The following is a 27,989-nucleotide window of genomic DNA, read 5'->3' on the forward strand; positions in this document are numbered from 1 at the left end:
TATATATAATTCTGTTGCCTTTGCACTACATGTCAGTTTCGCAGGAAAGCTAATTTTACAGCTTCTCTGTCATGTCTCTGACATGCATTTTTGGGTGCTGAGCATCAGCAGGCCCCGTCTGTGCCAGAGTGTTTGTAGCCACAGCTGTGTGTCATTTTGATTTGGAGTAACTCAGCTTTTTCCTCCCCTTTCCCTGGCAGTGAACCTGGGGACGCCCTGACCTCCCAGTTACCTCGTCTCACTGAAACCATTGGTGGTCAAAATGAGTTCAACGTGTAAAGCCCCGGCAATCAAGAGCATCTTCTGGGGCATCTTTTATTAACAGCAGCATTAAATATTCACCCACAGTCTCAGCCTCCTCCAAACCCCCGCCTCCCCGGCCGTTCTTCGCTTACACTCTAATTCTAAGGAAACAAAGCGGGTATTTGGTGTGCTGACGCCCCCACAGGAATCATTTCTTTGGGTTTTTTTTTTTTTTAATCCCTCATAATAAATTGAGACTATTTCAGATTTTCATGTAAATGTCCCCTCTTTTCTAATATTTTGGGATTTTTTTACACTGACTAGTTATGTTAAAGGTGAGACAGTATATGTCACACAAATATGTTTATTTAATCATAAGTTTTTTTTAAAAAAAAATTATGTCATAATCTGAAAACACTGGATGATGGAAAATATTGCTGAAACTTCAATTATATCTTTAAATTGAGTGAAAACAGCAAAAAAAAACATTTTAATTCAATACTTTAAATTTTGGGGATTAACAACCCTCTTCGTTTTCACAATACATCCAGATTCTTGTGACAATAAAAACAATAAAACGGTGCACAGTGTCCCTTTCTTACTCTTCGTAGGCGCAGCTCAGTCTCAGATGGTTGTTGCTGAAACCGCTGCTTCACCTCACAACTACGATCATATGGGTCCCACTTTCTGCCCAGAATTACTGTAGCAAGCTCACATTAAAGGGAAACTAATGTAAGAGTTCACCATTTACTCAGAACAAGAGGATAAAAAAGCACCTATTGGCTCCAAAACAAGATGTATTGCGAGTTGCGAGTTACAGAACCAGAAGTATCACCACTGAGCAGATCCCTTCTCACACGTCTCTTTGGTTTAGACACAAGTCCTGACACAGATGACAGCGCCAGACACAGCGGTCTCTCTGGGTCTTGATTTGAGTGTCTGGAGGTTCTGCACAGTGAATTCAGAGTGCAGACAGTCTTAAATGCACATCTTTTATAATAAATCAAAATAAAGTCTGGCAAGTCTTCAAAATGAACACCTTAACAAAGCGATCAATGCAAAACAGGCATTTTTTACACCCAGAGCTCCAAAGGTTTAGCAGGTTCTCAGCTTCTTTGTTGGACAAAAGCTCTCTGAGTTTAATGCACATTTGACCAGGATCGATCAGCCACTTAAAACATGTATTTTTAGGTGACAGACCAGGGGTGTGTTACCAAACCAATAAAGAAATAGAAGGAATGAACTTAGTTAATAATTGTGATATAGGAGAGTTTCACAGACGTACATGACAAAAACACAAAATCATATTTATTTTTTGTCTAGTTTCTAGTGCAAATATCTTATTACGCTTAAAATAAAACCAACTAACTTGAAAGAAACTTTTTAGCAAGATATAGAGGTTTGTTTTAAGTAAATAATTCCTTTACAATAATGGAAAAAGTACTAGTTGTATTCAAAGAAAAATGTTCTTATAACATGGGAAGAATGTGTTGTTACAAGTTAAATAATCTGCTGATGGAACTGACACTTTTTTTATCAATGTTAAGAAATGATTTGTTTAAAATAAGCCTCTATATCTTACTAAAAGTTACCTGTAAGTTAGTTTTGGCTTATTTCAAGTTTGCTGAAATATTGGCACTAGAAACTAGTCCAAAAATACTTGGTAAGATTTTGTGTTTCTTCTTCATTCTACAAGGTGTGTGTGTTCAAGAAACATCAGATAAACATTCGCTTGTTTTTATCCAGGAGGATGTTTCCCTTCCTGAGCTTCAACATCAGCGTGCTGGATCCGTCTGCCCACTATAACGTCTACGTAGACGTGGTTCTGGCCGATCAGCACCACTGGAGGTACCAGGGAGGCAAATGGGTCCAGTGTGGGAAAGCAGAGGGAAACATGCCAGGTGTGTATAAAACCATAGTATAAAAGAAATCCACTAGATGAAATTTGCATTTTCAAATGTCAAAATGGAGTAAAAATGCAAGATTATTAGGTAAAAATTACACATATAAAAACAAAAAGTAAAAGTTTTTCTAAATTTCTTACCAGCAGACATTATCGCATTATTAAGCTTCAGGATGATTTTACTCAGTAAATGAACTGAACACTTTTAGATTGGTTTCTCAGTCAAGTTCATTTGTTTACCACTTTCACTAGTCACACTTATGTTAGTGCAGCACAAATTTTCTGCACATCGTACTTTATGCTGAAACTGTTTCTCTTACGTAACCAGCAGTTTTCACTTTGGTATTGATGTGTTGAAAGCAACATATTTCATTCTCCCAGTAGTAATAAAGTAACTTTTGTCCTGAAAGTGGTTCTTTTTCTTCCTCTCATCTTTTCAAAATTATTCATTTCAAGTAATGTCATGAATCTCAGAAGACGTCATAAGGCTCTTACTGCTTCACAAATAACTTCATGCAAAACAAAAACAAAAACAAAAAAAAGAAAAGAAAAACCTGCGCCAGTGCCTGCCAATAACACACTTACCCTCCCGCCCCTCCTCCAGCCACAACTGATGGAGAAAAAACTCAAAGTAATCTTCGTGAACCCAGATTTTCAGTTGTAGATTAGATAACATCAGGTGGAGTACAAAACCTCTTTTCAGTCTCTGGGTAGCTAAGAAGTTTTCATCTCAATGCGTGCAACATGGAGGATCTCGAGGAAGTGGTTTGTGTAGCAGCACATCCACAGGCAATAGAGGCAACCAGAATGTGCATCATGATGCACTGGTAGGCACTTTCTTGTGGACGCTCTGGTGTCGCTTCACGTCTGCCACTTCTCTGCATGTTCTGTTTGGTTTGATGGAAACCGACTTAAATTGCCAGCTGAAGCTACAGTTCACTGTCAGGACTTTTTAACTCTTTAGAAGCAGCAAGAAAAAAAAAGAAAGAAAAGGCTAGATGTACTATTTTAATGGGTGGTAACTTTACTTTTATGGTTTTTACAGATTTAATTATCAATGTCTGCGCAATAAAGTCACAACGTTTTCCACTTGAGCCTCTAGATCACAGGTGTTAAACTCCAGGCCCGGGGACCAAATCTGGGCCGCCGTAGCTTTTTATGTGGCCCTCTGGACTCCAAATTACATCAATAAGTCCTTCCAGTTTTTCACAAATCTGCAAAAAAATCACACAAAATCAACAAATTTCCAAATTTTTTCCTGATTTTACTGCAAATTTTCTCAAAATTGGTCAAAAACATTGAATCCGTAACTGATACGGCGAGTGATAAAGATTTAACATCATACTTTAGCGCAAATATTGTAAAAACAAATTTACAAATATTTCTTAATATTCACCACAAAATCTGTAATTTTGATTGCAAAAAAAAAACAAACACTAAAACAATCACAAATCCTGGAAGAACAGCTATTTATTGATATTTTAACAGTTTTATTGGTTTTATCGATAGATTCTGGTAGAACCAGCCCTTTAAGAACATTCAGATTTTTGATTCGGCCCAAAATTAAAATGAGTTTGACACCACTGCTCTAGCTGGACATCTTTTTAAACAATACAATTACTCCAAAAATTACATACTGTATAAAAATGACACGATGCCTGGAAAAAGTGATCACAGCCCATTCTTGCACGTCATCCTGAAAGCACTATGCTCACAGTGACGCATGTCAGAGGCAGCATCATGCTGTGTGAAGGCTATTCTTCATCAGAGGCAGTAAAATGTGATCAGATCTGGTGGGAAAATGAGTTAAGATAAAGCATTCTTGATGACATGCTGAAGATGTAACTCAACTAGTCGCATCTCTCCACAGTTCAGTGAGAAGTCTATAAAACCAAGCCCCTCGCTGAGGTTCCTCTGGTCATTCATAAACCACAGAGTAAAAACTGCCACTGTCGTGTGCCACCATGTGAATTGGTGTGTTCAGAGTGAAGCAAAGTCTCACTTTCTCTCTTCGCGCTGTATTTTGTAAGTAAGAGAAAAAGAAAAAGAAAAAAAATCCACTTTGGTCTCTCCCGATAGATCGCCTCCTTCCACCGTTTCGACGCCTTTTGAAGGATTTGAAAGCAGATGAAAAATGTTTCCGAACAAAGGTCATCTTGAGGCACTTTACAAAAAGATTTATTTCAGTTCAATCTACGTGCCAATTGATCCTACTTATTTCAAAGTAGCTTACAAAGTTTTTGAGGAAACCCAATAGATTGCATTGATTGCATTCACTCCTCCTGGACCAGCAAGTAGCGACGATCGCTTGTGTCGTGTTGTTGGTGTCACAGTAATCCCTACCAAGCATGTATCTGCTTCTTTGAACTTTCAAAAAATGGTTTTATATTAAATGTTAAAATTAGGATATGAACAAAACTATTGGTCCATGTGTTTAGATCCTTTCAGGTCGATTTGGAGCCCACGCAATTTCATTTTGAAAAGACTTTTTTGTAAAGAATTTTTTTTTTCCCTTCCTCTTATACTCCTTGATCTCTTCTCCTGCCATTCAGCACTTCTTCCTGTTCTCACTTGAATAAAACACATACACATAAAAGCAAGTCGAACCCATGATTGATGATAAACAAACCACATTTGTCTAAATGAGAGAAACTCTAAGGTGTTGTCGCACATTTGCCAGTTGTTGTGGAAAAGGTGAATGATGTTGTGCTAAAGTTGTGGAAACTGTGGTGACACGGCTTTTCTCAATTAGATTTAATAGTGCACTTCATGTGGTATGAACAAATTCAGGTTAGAAGGTCACTGTGGTGATGCTGTGAAAATTCACGGTGGTATAGATGATGTGAGAGCAGTGAAGTATCAAAAGAATAAGAAAGCACAGCATGCTTGATTACAGGATGTAGCACTTATAGTGGAAATGACTTAAATTGGCAATGACAAAAAAAAAAAACTAAATAATATTGCTTTTTCAAATTTTTTTGCAAATAGAAATCAAATGTTCTGCATTTTTTAAACAGTACAAAATGGATGGATGGGTTATGTGACCTATTAATCTATTAATGTATCTATTAATCTATTCGAGTGCCTTGCAAAAATATTCGTAATAGTTCAAATTTGTCATATTTCTGTCTTGTTACAACCGCAGTGTATTTTATTGGGGTTTTATGTAACAGAGCAGCAAACTGACAGGTCAGATGAGGTCAGCATTAATCAGAGGAACCCAGAAGCCCTAATCTGAAATTGGAGAATCTCTTGATGAATCTCAGATTAGTCTTCAGATTGGAAAAATGCCAAAAAGAAACCCATTGTTCAACAAAAACCGTAAGAAGTCCAATTCAAAGTTTGTCTCAAGACATGTAAGGGCCCACATCAAAACATGAAAAATGTGGTTAGGTTGGATGAATCTAAAGTCCAAAATGCTATAGTTTGAAACAAACTATACCCACAGTAAAACACGGTAGAGGCGTAGTCATTCTGTGGGGATGCTTTTCCTTAGCAGAGACAGGGAAACTTGACTGGTTTTCATCGGGCTTCCCTGCTGTCTTGTCTACCACATGAAATCCCTATCAAATAAAATGAGGTCAAAATGTAAAAGATCAAGTGGTAAAAAGTACTTTTGTAAGTCACTGTCGACGCGCAACTACGAACCGTGCTCCTGTGGCTGATGACTTCCTTTGGTGACTCCAGGGAATCGGATGTACATGCACCCTGACTCTCCTAACTCCGGGGCTCATTGGATGAGACAAGAAGTGTCATTCAGCAAGCTCAAGCTCACCAACAACAAGGGCAGCACCAACAACGTGGCACAGGTATCCCTGCCTACTTCCTGACATGTTGTCAAAATCACTAAAAATCATTGTGTGAAAGTGCTCTAGCATCATTTGACTTTCTTTGTTCTATTAAGGTAATTTTGTGAATTTAATTGCGCTTTGCCCTCAGATGATTGTGCTCCAGTCGCTCCACAAGTACCAGCCACGTCTTCACATAGTGGAGGTGAAGGAGGACGGCTCAGAGGACCCCTTCCTGTCCTCTAAAGCTCAGACCTTTGTCTTTCCAGAGACGCAGTTCATCGCCGTCACCGCTTATCAGAACGCAGACGTAAGATTTTTTTTTTATTTATTTATTTTTTTAGCACATATTGTTCACTGGAAGAAATTACGTTATATTATTACGGAGCTGTTATAGTTCTTTTAAAACACTGAATGGATCTGATTTTTGCATGCATGCAGTGGTGTGGAAAAACTATTTGCACCCGTCCAGAATTTTTCTGTTTTTTTTTTTGTTGTTTTTTTTCTCACTTGCATGTTTCAAATGACAAAACTAATTTTAACAGCAGACAAGGGTAACCTGGGTAAACACAAAAATAAATTTTTAAATGATGATTTCATGCCTAATGGGGAAAAAAGCATCCAAATCAACATGGCCAAATGTGAAAAAGTTAGTGAGTCCTAAACTTCATAATCAGTTGTGCCGTCTTTTGCGACAACAACTGCCATTAAGCATTTGTGATGCCTGGTGAAGAGTATTTTACACAGCTGTGGAGGAATTTTGGCCCTATATTCTTGCAGAATTGAGCCGCATTAGAGCGCATTAATGGCCTGATTAAGGTCATAATTTAAGTCCATTAGCCATTTGGAGTCCATTAAGTCCATTAACTTTTCCAAAGTGGACTCCTCAGTGCGTTTTCATCACTCCTGCTGCATAACTCAGGTGCGCTACGACTGAATGTCACGTACTGACGAACTGGCATTCCCCATTCTGATTTTCTGCTCAAGAGAAGAGTACACAGTTCCATTATGGAAAACAGCAAAGTAATCCCGGACCATGAAATTTTCACCGCCGTGTTTCGCTGTCAGTAAATTGTACTTTATTAGTTCTTCACCAGATGTAACAGGAAGCACCACTTAATTAATATTTTCCAAAGAGTCTTTGTCGTCATCAAAATTTGCCATTTGTTGTGAGAACAAAAAGGTTTTGCATGCATAAGCTTTGATCTTGGAGCTCTCCAGTGGATACCATTTTTTTCCCCTGACTTTTATAAACGCGGGCTTCAGGTGAGGCAAGTGAGTTTGAGTTTCTTTTATGGCTTCATGGAGGAATGCTCCTTCAGTAATTTGAGTAACTCCTGACAATGTTCTGTCATTGTTCCAGATATTTTCCATTTGTGGATAATGGTGCTCCCAAGCACTTTGTGAGAGCTTTCAAGACTGATAAAAGTCAATGACTTTGTGGCTGATCTGTTTTAAACTTCTTTAGATTAGGGGACGATGTGCTGCTTTACAGATCTTACAGCCTACTTCATATTTTCACACAGGATCTATCTCGGTGATTTCTTATATTAGATCGCTTTTTTTCCCTTGATGAATGAAATCATCCTTTAGGGATTGTATCATGTGTCTGCTTTGCTTATCTTTGCTGGCTACGAATTTGCTTCATGACAGAAGAAAGTCAGCAATGGGACAAATACCTTTTTCACTGCACTGTACATGTGACTGTGCAATCGGTGCAACGCCAGTTCAACTGAGAGTCGCCGACTACTCAATGTTTCACTGACAGCTGCATCATCTAAAACGTTGTCAACGCTTAGCACAGACATACTGGCATCGATTCTGTAGGTGTGATCACCCACTTTGTGGTTCTAAATATCAACTCTTTCCAGCATGTTGACCTCATTAATTATTAGTCAGTGACCTCCTCTCTAACTGCTCTCTTGTTTCTTCATGGTAGTTGCTCACTCCTTCTCTTTTTCCTGTGCCTACATTCTCTCGCTGCCCTCCTCCTGTTCCCTACACAGATCACTCAGCTGAAAATAGACCATAACCCCTTCGCAAAAGGTTTCCGCGACAATTACGACACGTAAGTAATTTGGAAAATACTTGTGTTTGTAAAGAGAAAGCAGCAGCAGCAGCAGCAGCAGCAAATCCTTTCCTTTTTCGCTCCGGTTTGAGAACATTGTGTGAACTCTGCCTAAATAATTCAACTGGATCAGTGCTGTCACTGAAATGCCCTGAGTGCTCATGTCGCCTTTTTAATATTAGAATAGATGCAATTACTGCGCTGCTGCTGAGCATGCTGCAGTGAAAGGGTGTAAGGGGCTGAGAGATGTTTGATAGTTGTTTGAGGTTTGGGCAGGAAATAACACCTTCTTCTTTTTCCTCTTCTTCTCACACTCTCTTCTCTTCCCCTCCTCCTCCCTGCTGCCTAGGCTCTACGCTCCTCCCGACTCTGATCGCCTCACCCCTTCTCCTACAGAGGGCCAGCAGTTGTTACCGGGGACCTGCTACCCACAGAGCTACCTTTCTGAACAATATATTAGCCCCCTGTCGCAGACCCGCTTCTACGGCCGCGATCACATCGGCATGGGCCAGCAGCACAAAGACCCGTCCTCTAGTCCGGGACCGCACAGTCGCTGGTACCTGCCCCCGCAGCAGAACATACCACCAAACCGGCTTGACTTCGCATCCTCCTATGAGGGGGACTTTTCTGGAAACGGCTTCTACAAGCCGTTCCCCCTGCAGACGTCCGCTCACCATGCCCTCAGCTACTACCCAGAGCATCCTTTTGCGTCGAGCAGCGTGTCGGTATCAGCGGCCGGGTCAGCGGGATGGAGCGCCAGCAGGCACACCCCACAGTATCCCAGCAAACCCGCCCCCAGTCTGAGCTGGTTCAGGCCCATTTCGTCCTCCTCTTCCTCCTCGTCGTCTTCCACGCCCCCCGGGAACCCCAGGCTGCACGCGCCCTCGCTCCTGGAGTCCCTGCAGCCGCCCGTGCTGCACGAAAAGCCGAAAGACCCCACCGGGGTGGCAGCCGAGGACCCCTGGCTCGAGCCGCCCTCCGTCAAATCAGCAGACTCGGCCGACTCGGGCATGTTCGAGGGAAACAAGAAGAGGAGAGTGTCGCCCTACACGTCCAGCACTGAAAACTCCCCGCCTCCGCGTGCTGGGGAGGTCTGTGAAAAAGACAGCAACAGCGATCCAGACTACTACGGCTATTACACCCACTGAGGGCCTCCCGTTTCATCACAGACGTTTCCTAACGCCCTCTCACAGCGCCCCTGAGTCTGTCCGGTCTGCAAGGTCTTCATGATGGATTGACACAAAACAGAACCACAAAACGTAAGCCCTCACAGTGAAAAACATCCACAGCGTAAAGTTTCATCTCACAAGAGTCAAAATGATCACAGGAGGAACTCTTTAAAGGACAGCGACAAAGTAAACAGAAGTGGATGTGACTGGGTCTCTGGCCTACAGTCACATAAACACCAAACAGACATACAGAGGTGTGACTGAAAGTCTTTGAAACATCTGGAGATTTAAGAGAGGGGGGGGAAGCCCAAACATCTGCATATCTGCTTGCTGACAGATGCCTGCAGGAATTGTCTGTTCTTTCTGCATCAAACCCACTCCGGCTGCGGTGCCATGTCTCGTCTGTGTCTTCCTTCGCACCCTCAGCCGTTTACACATTTCTTCGTGATGTGCTCACGTTCATTTCTCCCAGTGATTCTACGCCGAAACTGGTTAGCAGAAATAAAATTTAAAAAAAAGAAGAAAAAAAAAAACACAGAAAAACTCATGTCCTCTCTCACCTTTAGCTCATGATAAACGATGCAGCTCCCACTTGTGGCAGTGGAGGAGAAGTGCAGGCAGTCGGTGGAAAAGGTCAAAGTCAGAGCAGGGTTTAGTACAGCTTAGAAGATACGTGTTAATAGTGTGGCAGTGACGGCAAAAGCACAATGAAATAGACACATTATCTGGAGGTTGCGCAGCATCTGGCAGTGATCATTCATGCATAATGTTTAATCATACACACAAAGTTGAAAACAAAGGCAGATTCAGGCCCTTTAATGTGTTCAAACACCTAGACGTTTTCCAAATTTTCTCTCATTATTACCCCAAACTTGTTTTTTAATGCCATTCTGTGATAGAGCAATGCAAATTAGTGAATAATTATGAAGCTCAACAACTTTTTGATACTTTTTATTTTTATTTTTTACAAATAATTAAAAAAAAAGTGACATTTGAATTCAACCCCAGCTCAAAGTGTGCATGGAGAGACTGAAATTTCTGACCGTTCTTCTGTGCAAAAACACCTTAACTTTAAATTTTCAATCAATTGCTAATCAGATTTAATTCTTGGCCATTCTTACAAATTTATTTGTTTTGATCTAGAGTTCAATCTCATGTAGGAAGATGATCCACAGTTCCAGGCTCAAGTCTCTGTAGTCTCTGTCGAGTTTTCCTCCAGGTTTAATCCATGTTCCCAACAACTCTTACCGGTTTTAGTGTCTCTGAAAAAAAAGCATCTCCTCTGTAAGTTGCCACCTTTGCTTTATGGTGGAGATGGTGTGATCAGGATTTTGGTTTTCTGCCTCACCATTTTGTATGTAGGTGAAAAAATAGAATTTCATTGAACCTGATCACCTTCACCTCCTCTCTTGCCTCTATTTTAACAATTGATTTCTTAACACATAAATCCCAGATTTGCTGACTGTAACGTCACTGGATATCCCCCATATGCGTCTCTGCAGCTCCGTCAGAGTAACCAAGGGTCTCCTTCATGGTTTTCTGATTAATTGTCTCGTTGGCCAGTCTGTCAATTTAGGTAGGCATCGTTGTCTTGGTAAGTTTGTAGTTGTGCGATACTCTTTCCATTTTCAGGTGATGGAGACATCACTACTCTTTAAGTTTGGAATATCTGCTATAAACTTCAATCACTCACCCTTTTTTTTTCCACTTAACTTTTAGCAGCAGCTGCAGGGTAACGATTGAGTTAGATAGATTGTACTTTATGGAAAACGCTTCAAACAAGACTAGCTGAGGCACGCGGGTGTAGAGTGCGAAGATTCTGACCTTGCAATAATTAGTCGATGTTAAATCACTCCCGTCAACAAACCCACAATCAGTATGAGCATCAATAACTGCCGAACAGCGTTATTGATGCTGTTCGGCATCAATAAGAGAAGAGAAGAGAAGCACGCAGGCTTTTAAAACACAGACAAAATGGCAGTCATACTGTAGATCAGTTGATAGCAGGTCGTGAGGACGCCCACATGCACCTGTAGTTAAACTGTCAGCCTTAGACCACAATAAACAGGAAGCACAAAGTGACCAGACCGACACTCTGAATTTCCCCCCTGGTCTCAGGACCCATCATGTGGTGACGCTGGTTGACAGAGGCCCGGCTCCTGGCCTGGTGACAGAAATAAAGAGTGAGGCCACAGTCGGAGCTGATCAGAGGTCTGCTTCTCACTCCTCACCAGGTGTGCTAAACGCCTCAGACAACACCGGAGGCGACAAGCGAGCGCCCGGTGTTATCTATCAGGGAAATTTCAATGTTGACCGTCCAAGCTCAAATTGATTACACATGTGTGAAATGCATGGAGATGGTGTTAACTGATGGAGCCATTACTACTGCGACGAGCAGAAATTCAACAACTGCCACATGCGGTTAAAGCCAAGTAGGAATGCTCGTTTTTTTTTTTTTTTTTAAAAAGCATGTTTACATTTTAACCTCTTTGTAAATTTAATGAGTCTGTAAACTGTAAATTTGCAGGGAAAAGAAAGGGGAATATTTAAAAGCATTTCTAAAACAGCTTCAATGAAACAAAAGGTTGTTGCATCCACCTATATCCATTTCTATTCATGTTTATAACCGCTCATCCTTGCAGAGCTGCAGGGAGGACTGGTTCCTATCTACAGGGGTCCTGGACACCCAGGGTAGGTTATCAGCATACAGACACACACATGTTCACACCTAAGAACAATTTAGAGAGGCCGACTAACCTACGTCATGTTTTTGAACTGTGGGAGGATGCTGGAGTACCCAGAGAGAACCCACAAATACACAAGGAGAACAGGCAAACTCCACACAGAGAGACCCAAGGCTGAGATTTGAACTCAGGACCTTCTTGCTGCAAGGCAACGCTGCTACCAGTCCCCCACTGTGCAGCCACAACTTATAGCTATATAGGCTAAATAATTATAACAAGTAGCTAAAAATACATTTTACTGGTTTCATAAGATTCAAACTTTAAAATTTTATAGTAATGCATACATCAGGGTGCTGAAACTGTGCACTTGATTAGCCTATTTTTACTAAATGACACCGTGTAGCTACTTGTAGTAGCTAATAGCTACAATTTACTGGTGGCATGGCATTAGCTTAAGCTAATCGGTAGCTTTTTGTTATTTATTTAATGCCAAAAATTAAATAAACAGGTTATGAAATGTGTATGAAATGGTCTGAATGGTAACAGATGTAACAATTCATTAGATAGTAACAAGGTGCTGAAAACACATTAGAGAGAAAATCTCATTGTGTTTCTCGTGTTATGTTTCTACAAGAAAATGTTTCTTATTTAATATATTCATATTTGTCAAATAATTATTCTCGCGGTACATCGATGAAGGTTTTCCAATGTCCTGTAAGGGCATTTGAATGAAGATGAAATTAATTTAGGGCGAGGATGCACATGCAGAAACAAAGAGAGAAAGTGTCACAGAAATACCGGCCTGCAAATATATCAGTTGCTTTTTTTTTTATTTTCTGTGGTCTCCATGGTAAACAAATGACCTCTCACCTACATGGTGGCAAAATCTCACATCAAACAGCTGCATGAAAATGCTGTCAGATACCTCAGGAAGGGCCCCTGCTGAACATCCCAGACCTTATGAGAAACTTCAGTGACTCGACTCCTTCAGCTATTTTTTTTTTTTTTTTTTTTTTTTTTCCTATGGCACGTTTCCCTCTAGTTGAAAATAGGACTGCATTTCTGGAGATTTTGCTGTACAATTTAAAAAAATAAAAAAATTAAGCAGAGCGTGAATAAAGGAGACCGCACAGCTCAAGCCACAAATGTTCATTTCTGTGTGTGAAAGGTTTGTGCCGTTTAGGAAGCAGTAATTGTTCTTTTACTCATGAGATGCTTATAAATTGCAGCAAGCAAATGAATAATGGAGATTTGTCAAGGAGGAGAAAAAGAAACTTATTTATTGAACATGGCATATGTGTATATTTGTTTTGTTTTTTGTTTTTTTGTTTTGTTTTTTAAATGAAATTAAAGCTTTCACCTCTCAAACTCTGGCTGCTTTTTACTTGCTGATTTATTTCTTCCACAGTGATTTGGTCTAGTCAGTCCCTCGTCTTCCAAACGATGTCTTGGAACTACAAAGATATGTTAACTATCATCAGATCTGTTTGCTTGGATGTCGATCAATACATACCAAATATCTCTCAGACTTATTATCTTATTTTTAAATCTACAGCGCAGTCCAGTTACCTAACGATCAGTCATAACTTTGAAAACTGATAAATGTGTAGAGCTGAATGTGATCTTGTCATTGAATCAGTAGGAAACCTTATGTGTGAGACCTTGAGTCTGAGACACAGCTTCCAGTTCGGACACATGGATGGATGTGTGTGTTTTAGCATTTCTCCTCTGGTAAGGCCCATTTTTCCAATGCATACTATGAGAACTGCTATGGGGCTCAAAGCTCAGGTTTAAAGTTTGAATTGAGTTCAGGTTAGGCTTTAGAAATGAATGAAAAAGGAAGGAAACGGTGCAAAATCCTCCTTGTGAAGGCAGAAAGACGGAATGTGTGTGGAGGGTTACACTGATGAAAACAATCCAATGTTTTCTACTGATTTCACGCATGTTAAGTGATGCATCTTGCTTGCTACTGACAAACAGGACACTTTTTTTTACTTGTTATGACCACTATTATTTAATAATACAATAATTAGTTGGGTTACACCGAATGAGGGGCTTTACTATGTCATTCATGCAAAAAAAAAAAAAAACATTATTTTCCAGTTTTAATGTAAAATTTATTTTATTCTATACACTTCAATAAAAAATAAATTGATTAGAGGACATGGTGTTCATTTTGTGACGTTATATATTTTGGATTTCAGCCTCATAAACAAAGCTATGCACACACTTCCTCTGACTGAATGCTATTTACAGTGAGATGATTTTAATTTTCTCCAAACAACTACCCATTAGATTCACTATAACTCATGGTAGGTGTGAATACCAGCATCCTGAGCACAAAATTAATCACTATTGATCACGTTATAGCCATAGAAATATAAATAATTATAAACTTTACTCAATGTTTTTTCCATTGTACCAAGAATAATAATCAAAAGTAGTTGGGTACGTATTATCATCTTTAATAGTAAACATATTTTTAACCAGTATACAGTAAATAAATAACTTGTACAAGGAAGAGATCATCTCAAAGGGTAAATATTGCATCATTTTTGCCATTTAGCAAAGCGCTTCATCCAAAGTGAGCTACGCCTGAGGAACAACATTCAGTTGCAGACCGATTTAACAAAAATCGGTCTAAATTAAAACATGTGCAGCGTCCATCATTCATCTCTCACTTGCTGGTTTCCTGAACAAAATACGCCGTAAACCTGCTGTACCTTATTTGGCCTCTGGAGGCAGCAAAAACAGCTAGAAAGCCCACGGAGGACAGAGATGCTGCTCCATGCATGGCGGCAGAGTTATAACATCTACACAGAAGCAACGTCAGGTGGTTTTACTTTGACTGTAAAATAGATTCCAGCTCATTTATCCAGTCAATTAGAAAGTGCAGTTAAAGCTATTTAAGAGGACGAGATTCCAATGACATTTTACCCAAGATTCAAAAACAGACTCTAATCTTAAAGAAAACTTTTAAGTTCCTAAAATCAAGTTGAAATATTCTATAAATCATGATACAATAAGCTCATAAAAGGGAAAGCTCTTTCTGTTTCCCCACAAGTTGGGTCTAAATGTGTCGACGAAGGTTCGCCGTGAAAGAGACCAGAAGCAGCAACGTCTCCACTCTGTCAGAGCGGGTCATTTATGCTGTTCAAAACCACCAAAGAGTGGCGGCTTTCTCACTAAAGTTACGCTGTGTGCATGTCGCTGTGGTCTCTTTCCATTACCACAGGACTGTATTTGCAAGATTAGAAAAACCCGGATCGTCCCTGAGCTTCCAGTAAGTGCCATTGGTCAGCCACACGTCCCGTCCACAGGAATCTTTGGCTTTCCTGAGGCAAAGAACGGGAGGAGATTAGCGATTTGAAAACCTGGAATATACTGGCGATCATGGTGACAACTGTGAAAAACATATTTCGTTTTTCACGCAATATGGATTATACACTTTGCAGCCTCTGAAACATCTTTGCGTTACCCACGCTGTAAATGAATTAGCAGCTTCTGTTCTAATAAGAAGAGATCGAAACCAGGGAGCCTTAGAAAAATAAAGATATGTACAATCTAATACCTGTTTGGCATTTTAGAACAAAAATCTTCTTCTGTGCATACAACAATAAGTTTGAATTGATAATTTTTTGAATGTTTGTTTAGGAAAAATTATGACCCATGAGTCCACTTTGTAAATTAAAGGACATTTTTACACAGTTTGACCAACAAACAAATCTGTCCAGATTTAGTCTGCACTTACTTGAAAAACCGAGGAATATGCTCCTCGCCCCTCTTGGCCAGCTGCTTTCTCCGCTCTCTTTGAATTTCTTCAACGTCGTCTTTCTTCCTGTCGGCCTCGGCGACTTTTCCTTCCTCCAGCATTCTGCAGAACACCAAGAAAGAGGAACGACTCCAAAAGTAAGCTGCACATTTTATCATTTTGTGCCATCGTTTTTTCACAACCTACACATCTGTAATTTTGAACGCTGGTTTTAAATGGTGTTTGAAATCGGAAGGGATCTCCGACCTTTGGTCTGGGCGTAGGCGAGTGTCGGTGGGAGGGAGGAGAGGCTTCAGGTTTGGCGTGAGTTCATTCAGCTCCATGGCAAACGAAGAGAAGCCGTAATACAGCAGGTAATCCTTTGGCTGAGGATCTGTACAAGACAGAAGCTGCTCAGATGGGCCGCAGCGCAAACGTGACACTTGGATTTATGCTGCTTAAACCTTTCGCGATTAACAACAACATTGACGTGTGATGCAAGCTCCTCAGAGCAGTGTGTTTTATTTTTCGCTGAAATAAGGAGACTCACTCGGCTTCCAGATGCACTTTGGAGTCGGCAGAGTATCGCAGAAGATGCCTTCGTGCCAAAGACCTCCAAAGCGGTGAATGACGTTGCCGCTTTGGTCGATAACTGTCCCTTGCACTTCGTTCTTGTTTGAGTCCGAACCCCAGTAACGAGACTAAATGAGAGCACGAGCAAAATCGTTTTTGGTTGGCGTTTTTGCTTGTTTTTGTTTTTTGTTTTTTTGTTTTTTCAAAGAAAGCATTAAAAGAAAAATATTCAGAGTTTCTGAGAAGCTGCTTCGTTAACCTTGACAAAGGTGATCTTGCAGGTGCAGGTGTTGTTAGTCAGGTTCTGAATGGTCACCTCTCCGTAATGCTCCAGATACCTCTGCTGGCTGAGCACGTTGTGGATGCAGGTTACCACTTTGTTCCACTCATAGTGATCACCATACCTAGAAAACATTCAAAATACAGTCGAGTTAAAGCAAATATCCAATAAATGCAAATTTTCATTTGTGTCATTTTTAAAAAAAAAAAAAAACATTTGATCTGTCCCACGGATGCTTATCTTGCCACATGCCCAAAAACTTGTATTTTTAATAGATGTCTTAATTTAACAATAACTAAATTAATCTGAAACGTCAAGTCCTGTCTATGTGCTTCAGTTAGTGCAGCTGTATTGGGGTAAAGAGTGTAACATTTAGTGTTCTGCTGTGTCCAAATGGAGGATGTTGCTATTGCCGTGATGTCACCATTTTTTCTCCATACTTATTGAGCAGGAGAATGAAGTTCAGTGACCTATGCACAGGCTATCGGTGCCTCAAAGTTGAAACAATTGACATAAGAATAATGTAAGAATGTAATGGCTGTAACCTAGTCAGCCATTTCAAGCATTCAGCATGAAGACATGAGTTAATTTTCATAGCATATGCACAGAGAAGCCTGAGAGTAACCAATGATATTAATGGGTAATTGCTACAACATCTGAGTAGTACTTTCATTGGTTACAATTTAAGTTGCACTTATGTGAAGTTTATATAGAGTGTCATGTTTAAAAAGTTTCAAACGTTTTAATGTCCAAAAAACAGCGACAGCCTGTCTTAGCAGAAGATCAAGGTGACGCTCGAGTGTTATTTACTTAAAGCAGCACATCTTCATTAAACCACCAAGTCACGGTCAGATACGCAATAGTATTACACAGTTTTGAATGTTTTCTGTTGATTTCAATAAAACAAGTAAAAAGACCATAAAAGTCTATGATAAACATTTGCATTTTATAATGCAAATGTTTTGATATTTCCTGTATTTCTTTATATTTTCCTCCAAAGCAGTGAGACCTTTTGCAGAACGTCTCCAGGGTTACCTCTGACGCTACATCTTTGTAGCACCAGGTTTGACAACTATGTAAATCTGTTTTCTGCTTCTTCTAGAGCATCCATTGGCAAATATCGTCCGCTCCAAATCAAAAACATATCTCTGGCAACGTGTCTGACCCTAAAAGTTTCATTTGTTACTGTTGTCCACGTCCGCTGCCAATAGTTGTATTACCAGGCATTTTCTGCAAAATAATTTGTTAGCGTTTCATGGTGGCGGTCGTGATCTTTGCCTTGGAAGCCACTGATTTACAGGAGTGAATTTGGAGCAATAAGATCCTACTCTACCTCCTAAAATCTCTTTAACACTCACCTCTTCCAAGAACAATTCGTCACCTAACACCTTCAGCACGCTAATTCCCACTTACTCCGCGCTTCTCTACCTGCACAGTTTCCACACGGATTATTTTCAGTCACTGTAAAAATAAACTACACGCCCGGGTTATTTTGCAGCCTAGAAAGTATATTTATTCAATTCTACTTTAAACCAATGAGCATTGGCAATAAAAACAAAACATTTTATATTAACCAAAATAGCAAACTGAAAGAACAGCTAATTTTGTGTGGGATAAAATACTAACTACCATAGGAAGGTTTTCTATTTTCTGCTAGCTAAATTAAGAAATGCTTTAAGCTTCCTAAAAAAAAAAAATTAAAAATCAAGTGTTATATCTGCCAAAGCAGCAGTGAATTTATAACATAAAGCATGATGGTTTACCTTGGCAAAGTTACATTGACCATTCCTGTTGGCAGAATCTCCAATGACTTTCCCCAGAATTTATTCTTCCACCTTTGATCTGTTGACACAAGGCAACGCATTTATACACATGTGAAGGAACAACGTTTTGTAAACAGATGTTAACAGAACGGTTACCTTGCCAAAACGTGAAGTTTTCTGACTCAGCATGGCAGGCTGAGATGGGTGGGTGGTGGCATACCTGGTACAACAGGAAGAAGTGATTAAAAAAAAAAAAAAAACTTTGACAAATACAACATATACACAAATCTCACTTGTTAGCTTTTTTTTTAAGGGGTGAAATTAAACTGCAACCGGCTGAAGAATTCATATTAATCTGCTGTAAGTTTTTAAGGCAATAAATCATTTTAAGTGAACCAATAGGACTTGGTTAGACAAAGCAGACAAATAAAACTATGGGTTAGACATTTTAATGTCCAATCATAATTGTATTAAATCTGCTGCAGAGTTCAAATATCCCTTTTAAATCCTTATGTGGAAAAGAAGACGCAGCTACCTGCTCACTGACGAAGCGGAAACCTCGATCATCTCTGATGCACTCGAAGGTTTCTCCTAAAACTGGATTAAAGGGCTTGTAGCGGTTCCTGAACATTGCAGTGGAATAACCAGAAATAGCAAAGGCAGCGACGTAAACCTGGATTTGTGAAAACAAAAAGAAATTAGGCTCCTTTAATTTTTTTCAAAGATAAATTTGAAAATGACTACCAGTACATTTATTTCAACTAACTGAAAAGGAAAGAGACTTCTTTCCTTTCTTTATTTTAAATAAAGTCAAGGTTAGATGGTCATTTTGTTTTACAACTGGTGCAAGATCTAAAGATCTTGTACCAAGATCATCTAAAATAGACCAACGCATTGCTAATACAAGCTATCCCTTAATGCCATGACAAGTCATATTGAACTATGAAACACAGAACTATTCATTTTGTTATAATTTCTTCTTTGTAACATTGACACATTCAACTCATGATCTTGAGAAAGATGGCAAGATAATTTTGTCAGCTAATATTAACACTTACACATGTTTATTTTTTTATTTTTTGCACACAGTCATCCTGCGTACGGCCTTACCATCCTCTGGTATGGGTCTGGTGTGTTGCTGGCCGTGTCCAGCAGCTCGCTGTACTCCAGCTCTTCACACAGCCTCTGCAGCAGGTTAACTGGCTCATTGAGAGCTGCTGGCATGGAGACCCGAGCCAAGTCTTTACCTGAGGAAAAAAGGGACAGATGCCTCAAAAAAACATCACGTCAGTTGTAGTTTTTTTCCTCTTTGCACTAGTAAGCGCTACTTGCCTATGTTATTGTAGAGAATAGCCATGAGGCCGACGTGGCTGTTGTCAGGGCAGGGAGCCGGCAGAGTCGTTCGGCGGCCGGTGCTCTTGGGAACAACATTGTTTGGAGTCCTGGAAATACTCGCTCGGTACTTCCTGGTCGTCGACGCTGCGCGGTGTGAGAAAATATTAATTAATGTTGATCTCACATTTAGTTTTTTCGTTTTATTTATTTATTTTTTTTTGAAGCTCTGAAACAGAGGAAGGAGGTAGGAGCTGTGCTAGAAAAACACAATGAAACGTGAATATATTTTTGTTTTACTGTGATGGAAAGCGTTCAGATCTCTGGTTATGTTCTTAACGAAGTAGTGGCTCATATGATGATTTCATAGTAGGATAACCTTGAGTAATGAAAATAACTGTAGTTTTACGATGCCATTTGCTCTTGTTTTCTGGTTTTATTTTTCACTTTCATTTCCCCACTGAAGTACAATAAAGGTTATTTTTTATTACGCTCTGTTTGTTAATTATTTTGAATACACTGACATTAGCAAAAAGAGGCATCTGCTACATGCAGTAGTTCTTAAATGCTTATTGTAAACAATATACCTTTCTAAGAATTGGGACCATAGCCACTTACATTAGCTGGGTAATTAGTTGAGCTCATCAATTTGTAGCTTGCCAATGTACTTTTAAAACCATGTTATTGGTTGATGATGATCAAATGATTCTTTAAGGGTTGTCCCACTATCAGGCCCTTGGGGACGAGGGTAACAGCAGAGGTAACGTTAGTTCAAAATGTTCAGCCGTACTCACCGTGTCCCTCCTCTGGTTCTGAATTACTGGTGCTTCCGTCGCTGAGCCCGGACTCATCAGACACCTCAGAAGAGCTGCCACAAAGGACGTCGTCGTTGGCATCAAAATACTCTGCCGCCGAATCCGTTACTGAAGGAGGCCCGTGAGACGGCGCAGGCTGATGACGACAGACGGAGAAGCAAGAAGGAGCTCTAAAACTGGTCCTCGAAACAAGTAAGGCAGGAAAACACGGCAGAAGATGTTCATCGTACCACGGCTAACGTGTTAGACTGGTGGAGGTTGTTGGCTTCCCAGGCTTCTTGCAGTTTTTGCCTCTCCAGGGACAGAGTTTCATGCACTGACTTCAGGGAAGAAAGCACTGAAGATGCAGACAAGAATAATTTAGAAACACATAACATTTCAGTGGATAATACTAGAGTATTTTCCATGGACTTTCTCTGGCCACCATTGAACATGTTGAGCTTTAAATAAGTCCTTCCATGTCTTCAAATTTGTTAACCTCGGTGAAAGCTGAAGATAAACATTCGTGGTGCTGTTTGCATCTGTTTGTCTGACCTTGAGTTGACATGGCGCAGATGTCCTGCTGAATTTTCTTGCCCTCGGGTGATAAGATAGTGGGAGGGGCCACCTGGGAGTAGACATAATCGGGGATAGAGGGCACTGACACGCCGAGGTGGGATGAGCTGCTCAGGTGACTGGAGGACAGCTGTGAGGTGGACAGGAGAGGACACGTTATGGTAGAAATACTGGTTAATTTAACAGTTCGCCTGTTGTCTGTCAGTTTGTGCCTGGTGCGTCGATCCATTATCCTGCACAAAAAGTGTGTGCTTGAACCCACATGCACCCTGACAGACAGCTGGAAAGAATCTGGGCTCTGTGTCAAACTGGGCTCAAATAGTATTTGTCCACTTGTATTGCGCATCTGAAGCCAAACGATATTTGCATGAAGGTTTCTGACTCATGAAAGCTTCTAATGTTCACAATCAAGAACCTTTTAAGGTTTTCCTAGTTTTTAATCCAAAAAAAAACATTAATTGTACTGGGACTTTATGTTAAAGACCAATACAAAACAGAGCAGATGGGAAATGATGCATGGTTTCCAAAATCAAGACAAAAATCGAGAAAGTGTGGTGTGCATTTGTGTTTATCCCCTCAAAACAAGCTAAGCTAAACCAAGCTAGCTGAGTATTTGGTATAAATATTACTTGAAGCGTAACCTCCAGATAGATCTTACAGCAATAAAGCATCAATACATTTGAGCTAAAATTATACTTTTATTGCAGAATATTGACTAGAAGGTGCAACTAGAAGCAGAGCAAGGCATGTAAACAAAACATTTCTCCCACTAACTCTGGTGATTGTGACACTTTTGTGACACTTAGTTGAGCCTAATTGGATCGGTGTATTCATTTTACAGTTTTGTTTTATATCAAATTGTTGCATTAGTTATTTATTCAAAATCAAATAGGATTTACATGAGCAGCTATTATTGGTTGTCTTTTGCAGGTCAGCATTCTTTAAAGAACAATATGAAACATTTTGGTGTCTGTTGTGCTTTTAAGCCAAATCCACCAAATTACAGTGAAGTGATTTCATTGTATGAATGAGTATGATATGGAAATGCATCGCATTTGTACATCTACCTCAAATTTAAGTTAAAAAAAATTATTTGTGTTGCATTTTGATCCAGTTACATTCAATTCTGCAGCTATTACTTTACAGATCAGGCAGATTGATAATCTGCCTGTCGGCAACTCACCGACTTGGAAATCCCCCGAACAGGCTTTGAAATGAATAAAAGAAAGTTTCAAACAAATACAATCAAAATCCAGACACCCAAAATTATAAACATATATACATGTTAAAGTGGTGCATAAAGAGAAAGAGAGAGTGAATTTACAGACCATTCTTACCATTCCCAGGGCCTCCACTCTGGATAGTGTGCGAGAGTGACCCCAAATCTTTCCTGACTTTGTCTTCTTTGGCTTCTCAAGTGACAGATTCTGTTTAAAGAAAAAAAAAAAAGATTGGATAGTGCTCTATGTCTTAATTAAACCTTAATTACAGCAGCTGTATAGATCAAGTGGTCAGCCTTTGAATACCTGTGTGCTGATGATGCGTTGCAGGTCTCCGTTAGTGAAATTCTGGCCCACCTCCATGGCCTGAAGCCTCAGAATTAAACGGTTCAGCTCTGACAGGTCCAGATTACAGCGATTTAACTCTGAAACAAATGGTTCTGTTCATTTAGTTCTAAATTATGATTCCGACTTCAATAAATATGTCTTCAGTAAGATTTCTACTGTAAATTATTCATGTATGTATTGTAATCTCCATTTATTTATTTTTTTAATCCCACATTTAAGGTGAATCCGATATGGAACGGATTCACTTGATCCCCTTTCTAATCAAGAAAGTATCTTTTTCCTTCATAGTTAAAGTTTGATGTTTTATTTTCAATTGTGGTAAGTAAGACAATAATAACAAATCTGAAACAAATGTTGTTGTTTTTTTCAGTTAGTCTTTAGGTTGCGCAGTGCTAAATAAGTTTTATTCATAAAGGGTGAAAGCAGCCTTGGTTTGTAACGGTTGATGACCTCTGGTCTTTGGTCTTTTCTAGCTGACTGTGCGTAAAATACCTTGAACACATGTGTCTGGATTGTGGCTGTGCCTCAGCCAGGCCGACACCTTGGAGTTCACAGCGGTGTTGGCTGACGGTAGGACCCCCGATCCTCCCGCTGAATTTTCAACTCCTGCCAAACTCTGGTACCACAAAAACGGACACAAAAGAAAGTGAAAGGCAGCAAACGTAGGACTCGTTTTTAACCTCCCGGAGAGAAGGCGCTGTTCAGGTTGATTCTAGCGATTTCATAGTCACCACATCTCCATTTCTGTGAGCTTGTCCGGTCTGAGTCGCGTTGGACAGCGTCTGCAGGAGGCCACCGTGAGCGTGAGTTGTCTCGTTCTTTTTGTACAGGCGGTGTGCTTGCAGCTTCGTCACCCAAATGTAGAAGAGATCGTGGCTTTTTGCCTTGAAGATAAAAAGAAGTCTTTTGTCTTTTAGCTTGGACAGCACTCTGCTGTTTTTGTTTAAAACCAAGCAGCAACAATTTAATGGCCATGCTTACCTTGATGTGATAGAGGAAGTCCCCAGCGTCCAAGTCGATCCGATTAGATTTTTTGTTTATCGACATAACGGCATGACTAACATCTAGTGAACCCTGGACTCGACCCTTGGAGGCCTGATGGGGAAAAAAGATTTAAGTGTTTTCAAATCCTGTAGCATAAAACTTCCTTATTTTCTAGTGTTCAAGTTAGTACTGGCATAAATTTTAAACTGTGCAAAGGCAGATGTCAGAAAGGAAACATGTGAATGAATGTGAGAAGAAATGTGAAGATAATTGTGACAAAAAAAACACAACAAAAACTAAATTTTCTCCTTCTCATATTTGTTTTTAGCTTTGAAGCAAAATCCAATAAAGATAACTATGTTAGACGTGTACCAGACAGGCGTAACATTATAACCACTTACATAAAAGTGTGTTGGTCTCCCGTCTTTGCTGTCAGATATTAATGAGGATTATCTTTAGCTTGATACCAACATTTCAAAACATGTGCAAGGAAATCAAGTTTGGTGCCTCCATAATATATTTAACCTTTGGCGATCAAAACCAAAGTAACCTTGCGGTCAGAGCACCTTCTTCCACGTGGTGGTTGCGTCTCCTGCACACTGCAAACATGACTTCTTATTTCTTTCTTTAACAAAGAGGTTTCTTATGGCCATTTGTATGATACAAAAAAAATCCCACCAGATTTGAAAAGAGCATGTGACTAGTTGTCATGTCGACAGATTAAATTAAACACTAATTTGTAATTCGAGAGGGTCAGATTAGAGGGTTCTGGATTCTTGTATTTGTTGAAAACCGTGGATCATTTTCCTTCCACTTCGAAATCATGCACAACTTTGCGTTGGACTATCGCACAAAATCCCGATAAAATATGTTGCGGTCTGGTTGATATGATGTGGCAAAAGGTAAACAAGTTCAAGGTTCGTGAATATTTTTTGGCTAAACACTGTATTGTCAGTATTTAAAGGCTTAAATGTTCACTTACATCTTGTTGGTTTTTGGAGTACCGTAAGATTCCTGCTTCCAGAACAAAATATCTCTGTAAAATAAGGAAAATCTCAGATAAAGCATAATAGTGAGGATAGTGAGACTGTATAATTATTACATTTATTCGCCTCCCACCATCAGCCCCCCCTCACCTTGTGCCAGCCTTTCAGAGGCCACTTCCTCCTCTTGAGAAGATACCCCTCACACATTCCTGGAGGACTCATATCCTGAGGACACTCACTTCCTGCTTGCATCTCTACTTGAAGGTCATCAATTACTTCCCAGTCTTTGATAACCTGTTGACACGTAAAACAGGAAAATCACTTGAGATTGTGTGTTTTTAGTTCAGGAAGGATCAGATTCTCCTGGGATAAACGCACAATTTCTGCAATTGTTCCAACAGTTTTATTTATTTTATTTGTATTCTGCACGAAGACTGAAACTGACCTGTGACTGACCTGTCTGGAGTGACGAGACGACAGAGTGCTGCTGCTCTGAGAGAGGGCCGGCTTGTTCCACGGCGGTGACGTCTTCTCCAGACCACTCGCCAGCGATTGGCTGCGATTGAGTGAAGGTCCATTCAAGTCCATATCCGTCCTCACGCTCCTCTTGACCTCACGCTCCTCTGTGTGTTTAGAAAGACCCTCCACAATCTGCTGAAAGCCTCCTGTGGTCAGAAAAAGTGAAGTAGAAATAGAGAAAGGATTAACTTCTTTTTTTTTTTTTTAAATTTGTCTTGTTACAGGCAAGACAAAAAGGGAGAAAATCCAACATGAAATTTGGAGATTGTTTAGAAAGGAAAATCTGAAATTTGTTCCCATGCTTGAATTACTCTGACATCCTTAAATAAAGTATGATGTAACCAATTGCATAAGAAGTCATAACATTAATATATGAAGTTTTTGTCATGCATTCGAAAAACTGTGTGAGTTGGAAAACAACCTGAGCAAACACAGTAAAACACAGAAGCGGCAGCATAACAGCAACCAAATGTGGCTTAAAAAAATATTTATTCCTAAGATTTTCATCAGTAAAGAATTGGGAAACTCATGTATTACACTCCCCCCTTTGTGTGAGTCAATCACATAAAACCAAATAAAAAAATACATTGCGCTTTGGGATTGTAAAGTGACAAAATGTAAGGGTGAAGGCCTATTTATCCAAGGCACTCATGAATTTCAAGCATTAGCTTTTTTTTACAGATAACAGTGTCTAAAGAAACAATATTTTTCCCTAAAAAAAAAAATCACATTTTGCAGCAAATTAAATGTACAAAGCCAGTTGCGGATGGCGGTGGCCGGTTGTTAATCTGGTGTTGTATGTGACACGATGGTAGAGACTGCCTGCAAGAGGAAGATTAACCTTTGTCTAATTAGATTGTCAGAAGATGCTTTTAGCTACTTGGAGCAATTCGACCTCCGCCCAAAGAACTCTGACACAACAATAAAAATGAACCTTTGCATCGAAAGACGGCAACAAACCATTTCACAAGGTAGCTTGGTTGAAATTTCTTTAAATCGTGCAATAAGTTGCAAACTTTAAAAAAAATCCATTTTAAAACAAATCTATTCTAATTCTAATCCTTTGTAGGTTCATGTTTTATTTATTTAATGTATTTGTATGAAGAGCTAACTGCTAGTTATCCAAGGCAATTATTATGCATATTTATGCATTTTAAATTATTTAGATAGATTTCAGGACATCTTTGTAGATTTTTGTCAGTTTTGTGTATTTCTGTGTTGATTTTGTTTTGTTTTGTTTTGTTTTGTTTTGTTTTGTTTTGTTTTGTTTTGTTTTGTTTTGTTTTGTTTTGTTGGGGTGTTTTTGAGGTGGGGGGTTTGTTGGAGAAGAAAGTGGAGAATACAAGGCGACTTCGGACGTGTTATGTAAGAGCAGAAGGATGACCACAGTAACTGACCTCAGTAATGAAAGCATCACGGGGCGGAAACAGGATGAAAGGATTTGGAGGATTCTGAGCTCACTTACTCAAGAGGAAGAGCAAGAAATACACTCTGTTTAATGTTTTATTATTATTATTATTTGTTGTTCTCTAGAAAATTTCATATAAACAATAGCTCAATTATGGTTATTTATTTGGAAATTTAAAATAATAATAATTTCTAGTTTTGTAGAGCTCTCTGACAACATTCAATGAGTGAACTAACATCATGTCTTATAAGAGAAGGCATTTTTTCCCCCTGCTGACCATCAGGAGCTGATATTTGTAATGTGGAAGTCATGGCCAAGAAGTCATCCAAGGTGGAGATGGCCTACTGCCAGAGGGTGGGGTTAAAAGGCTCAGGTTATGACAGCTATAATCTCTTTCTTGAAATACAGGCTGAGACAACTTATCTCGTTATTAATCCGTGTTCATGAATTACTCTGGAAAATTCAGTCCGACTAGTTTCGCAGATTTTGCAAACGTCAAAAAATTACGTTGCTGATTTGGTCAGGCCGCGTTTAAATGTTCCGTCTGTGTCTATTTCTTTGATCTATTTGTGCGTTTTGGTTTTCTATTCATAAAAGTTGAAAGTTAAATGTCTTCCGAGATGAGAGAGTATTTGTTCTTGTGCGTATATAATTTTGACCAATAAAAACTTCAAAATGTACTCCAACGGACTGATCAAATATCTGAAGAGGACAATAAAGCAGGTGTAGCCAAACATAAACTAATGATTATTATTATCATTATTTAGAGAAGTCGGCTTAATTTGCCTCCTCTCCTCGGATGAAGACCTATTAAAATGTCACTGAAGAGGTGAACGCTTGGATCTGTTCAGATTAGCGCTATGGTGACCTGCTGTTCCCTCTTATGGTGTTTTGTATATCAAAAGCGTATTTTTAAAATATATTTTCGAAGGTGCTTACCTGAGTTTCACGTCCGACTCTCATCATCAGATGCTTTCATCCAGAAATACAAAAAAAAAAAACAAAAAAAAAAACGATCTATTCAGTTAATTAGAAATCTGGAATAAACCATAGCTTGAAGTAGGAAGGGAGAAAAAAAAAAGACCTGTCTGAAAATGTTCAAATAAAGAAGTCAAAATACATGTTGAATCCACAGATTACCGACGATTCTGGCCACATAATCTGGCAGGCCGTGCCCTCTCTGCAGGCGGGGGGACGCGGGTTGCGTCCAAATCCAAGCAGGACTGCGCGCGGCAGGGAGCGCGCGCCGTACCCAACGTGTCCTGAGCATTATCCGTATTAGCTGGTATTACAGCGACTGTCTGAAAGGGACGTAGAAGAGCAGAAATGCGGCTCCGCTCACTCTGCACAGCCAGTTTACACAGCATGAAGCCACAGGAATGAGTTGGATCATGGATTGGATTTATGGAAGTTATCGGTCATTTTTAACGCGCAATTACGCGTTAAAAATGCCAAAGCAGAGCGATTTCCTATATACACTCAGTTCTTCATTTTTGGTGCATCTCTTACATTTATTTATGTTAAATGTGATTGTGCCTCACAGCAAATGACCCAAATTTCAGATTTCCTAAGACCATAAAATAAAGTATTTTTAATATAC

At 39.6% G+C, this 27,989-nt stretch overlaps 2 protein-coding genes across 3 annotated transcripts in view; one reads left to right on the plus strand and one right to left on the minus strand.

Moving 5' to 3' along the window:
• The window catches only part of tbx21 (T-box transcription factor 21), a 27,303-nt gene extending 14,344 nt beyond the window's left edge, over positions 1-12,959 (plus strand). Inside the window, exons 2-6 of the mRNA XM_007572352.2 lie at positions 1,990-2,144; positions 5,834-5,955; positions 6,086-6,244; positions 7,941-8,002; positions 8,352-12,959. Of these exons, the coding sequence (XP_007572414.1) occupies positions 1,990-2,144; positions 5,834-5,955; positions 6,086-6,244; positions 7,941-8,002; positions 8,352-9,150 (1,297 nt within the window). The 3' untranslated portion in view covers positions 9,151-12,959. The remainder of the gene's footprint in view (positions 1-1,989; positions 2,145-5,833; positions 5,956-6,085; positions 6,245-7,940; positions 8,003-8,351) is intronic.
• A 1,337-nt stretch (positions 12,960-14,296) lies between these two features.
• On the minus strand, positions 14,297-27,616 carry osbpl7 (oxysterol binding protein-like 7). 2 transcript variants are annotated; one of them, XM_007572369.2, is made up of 23 exons: positions 27,329-27,616; positions 24,919-25,127; positions 24,613-24,756; positions 24,459-24,512; positions 23,474-23,587; positions 23,224-23,376; positions 22,985-23,108; positions 22,451-22,569; positions 22,262-22,351; positions 22,108-22,131; positions 20,904-21,054; positions 20,600-20,706; positions 20,349-20,505; positions 19,555-19,701; positions 19,333-19,469; positions 18,758-18,895; positions 18,379-18,442; positions 18,223-18,301; positions 16,439-16,583; positions 16,157-16,307; positions 15,874-16,000; positions 15,607-15,729; positions 14,297-15,190 (listed from the first exon to the last, which is right to left on the minus strand). In XM_007572369.2, exons 2-23 carry the CDS (start codon positions 25,048-25,050, stop codon positions 15,082-15,084), a joined length of 2,589 nt encoding a protein of 862 aa, XP_007572431.1. In that variant the 5' UTR covers positions 25,051-25,127; positions 27,329-27,616; the 3' UTR covers positions 14,297-15,081. The 2 variants fall into 2 exon arrangements, with proteins under 2 accessions (XP_007572431.1, XP_016516370.1); XM_016660884.1 differs by having other exon boundaries at positions 22,262-22,354; positions 24,613-24,759.
• Between the last annotated feature and the right edge of the window lie 373 nt (positions 27,617-27,989).

The sequence above is a fragment of the Poecilia formosa genome, unplaced genomic scaffold, assembly GCF_000485575.1.
Source record: "Poecilia formosa unplaced genomic scaffold, Poecilia_formosa-5.1.2 Scaffold7, whole genome shotgun sequence".
NCBI classification, from domain to species: Eukaryota; Metazoa; Chordata; class Actinopteri; order Cyprinodontiformes; family Poeciliidae; genus Poecilia; species Poecilia formosa.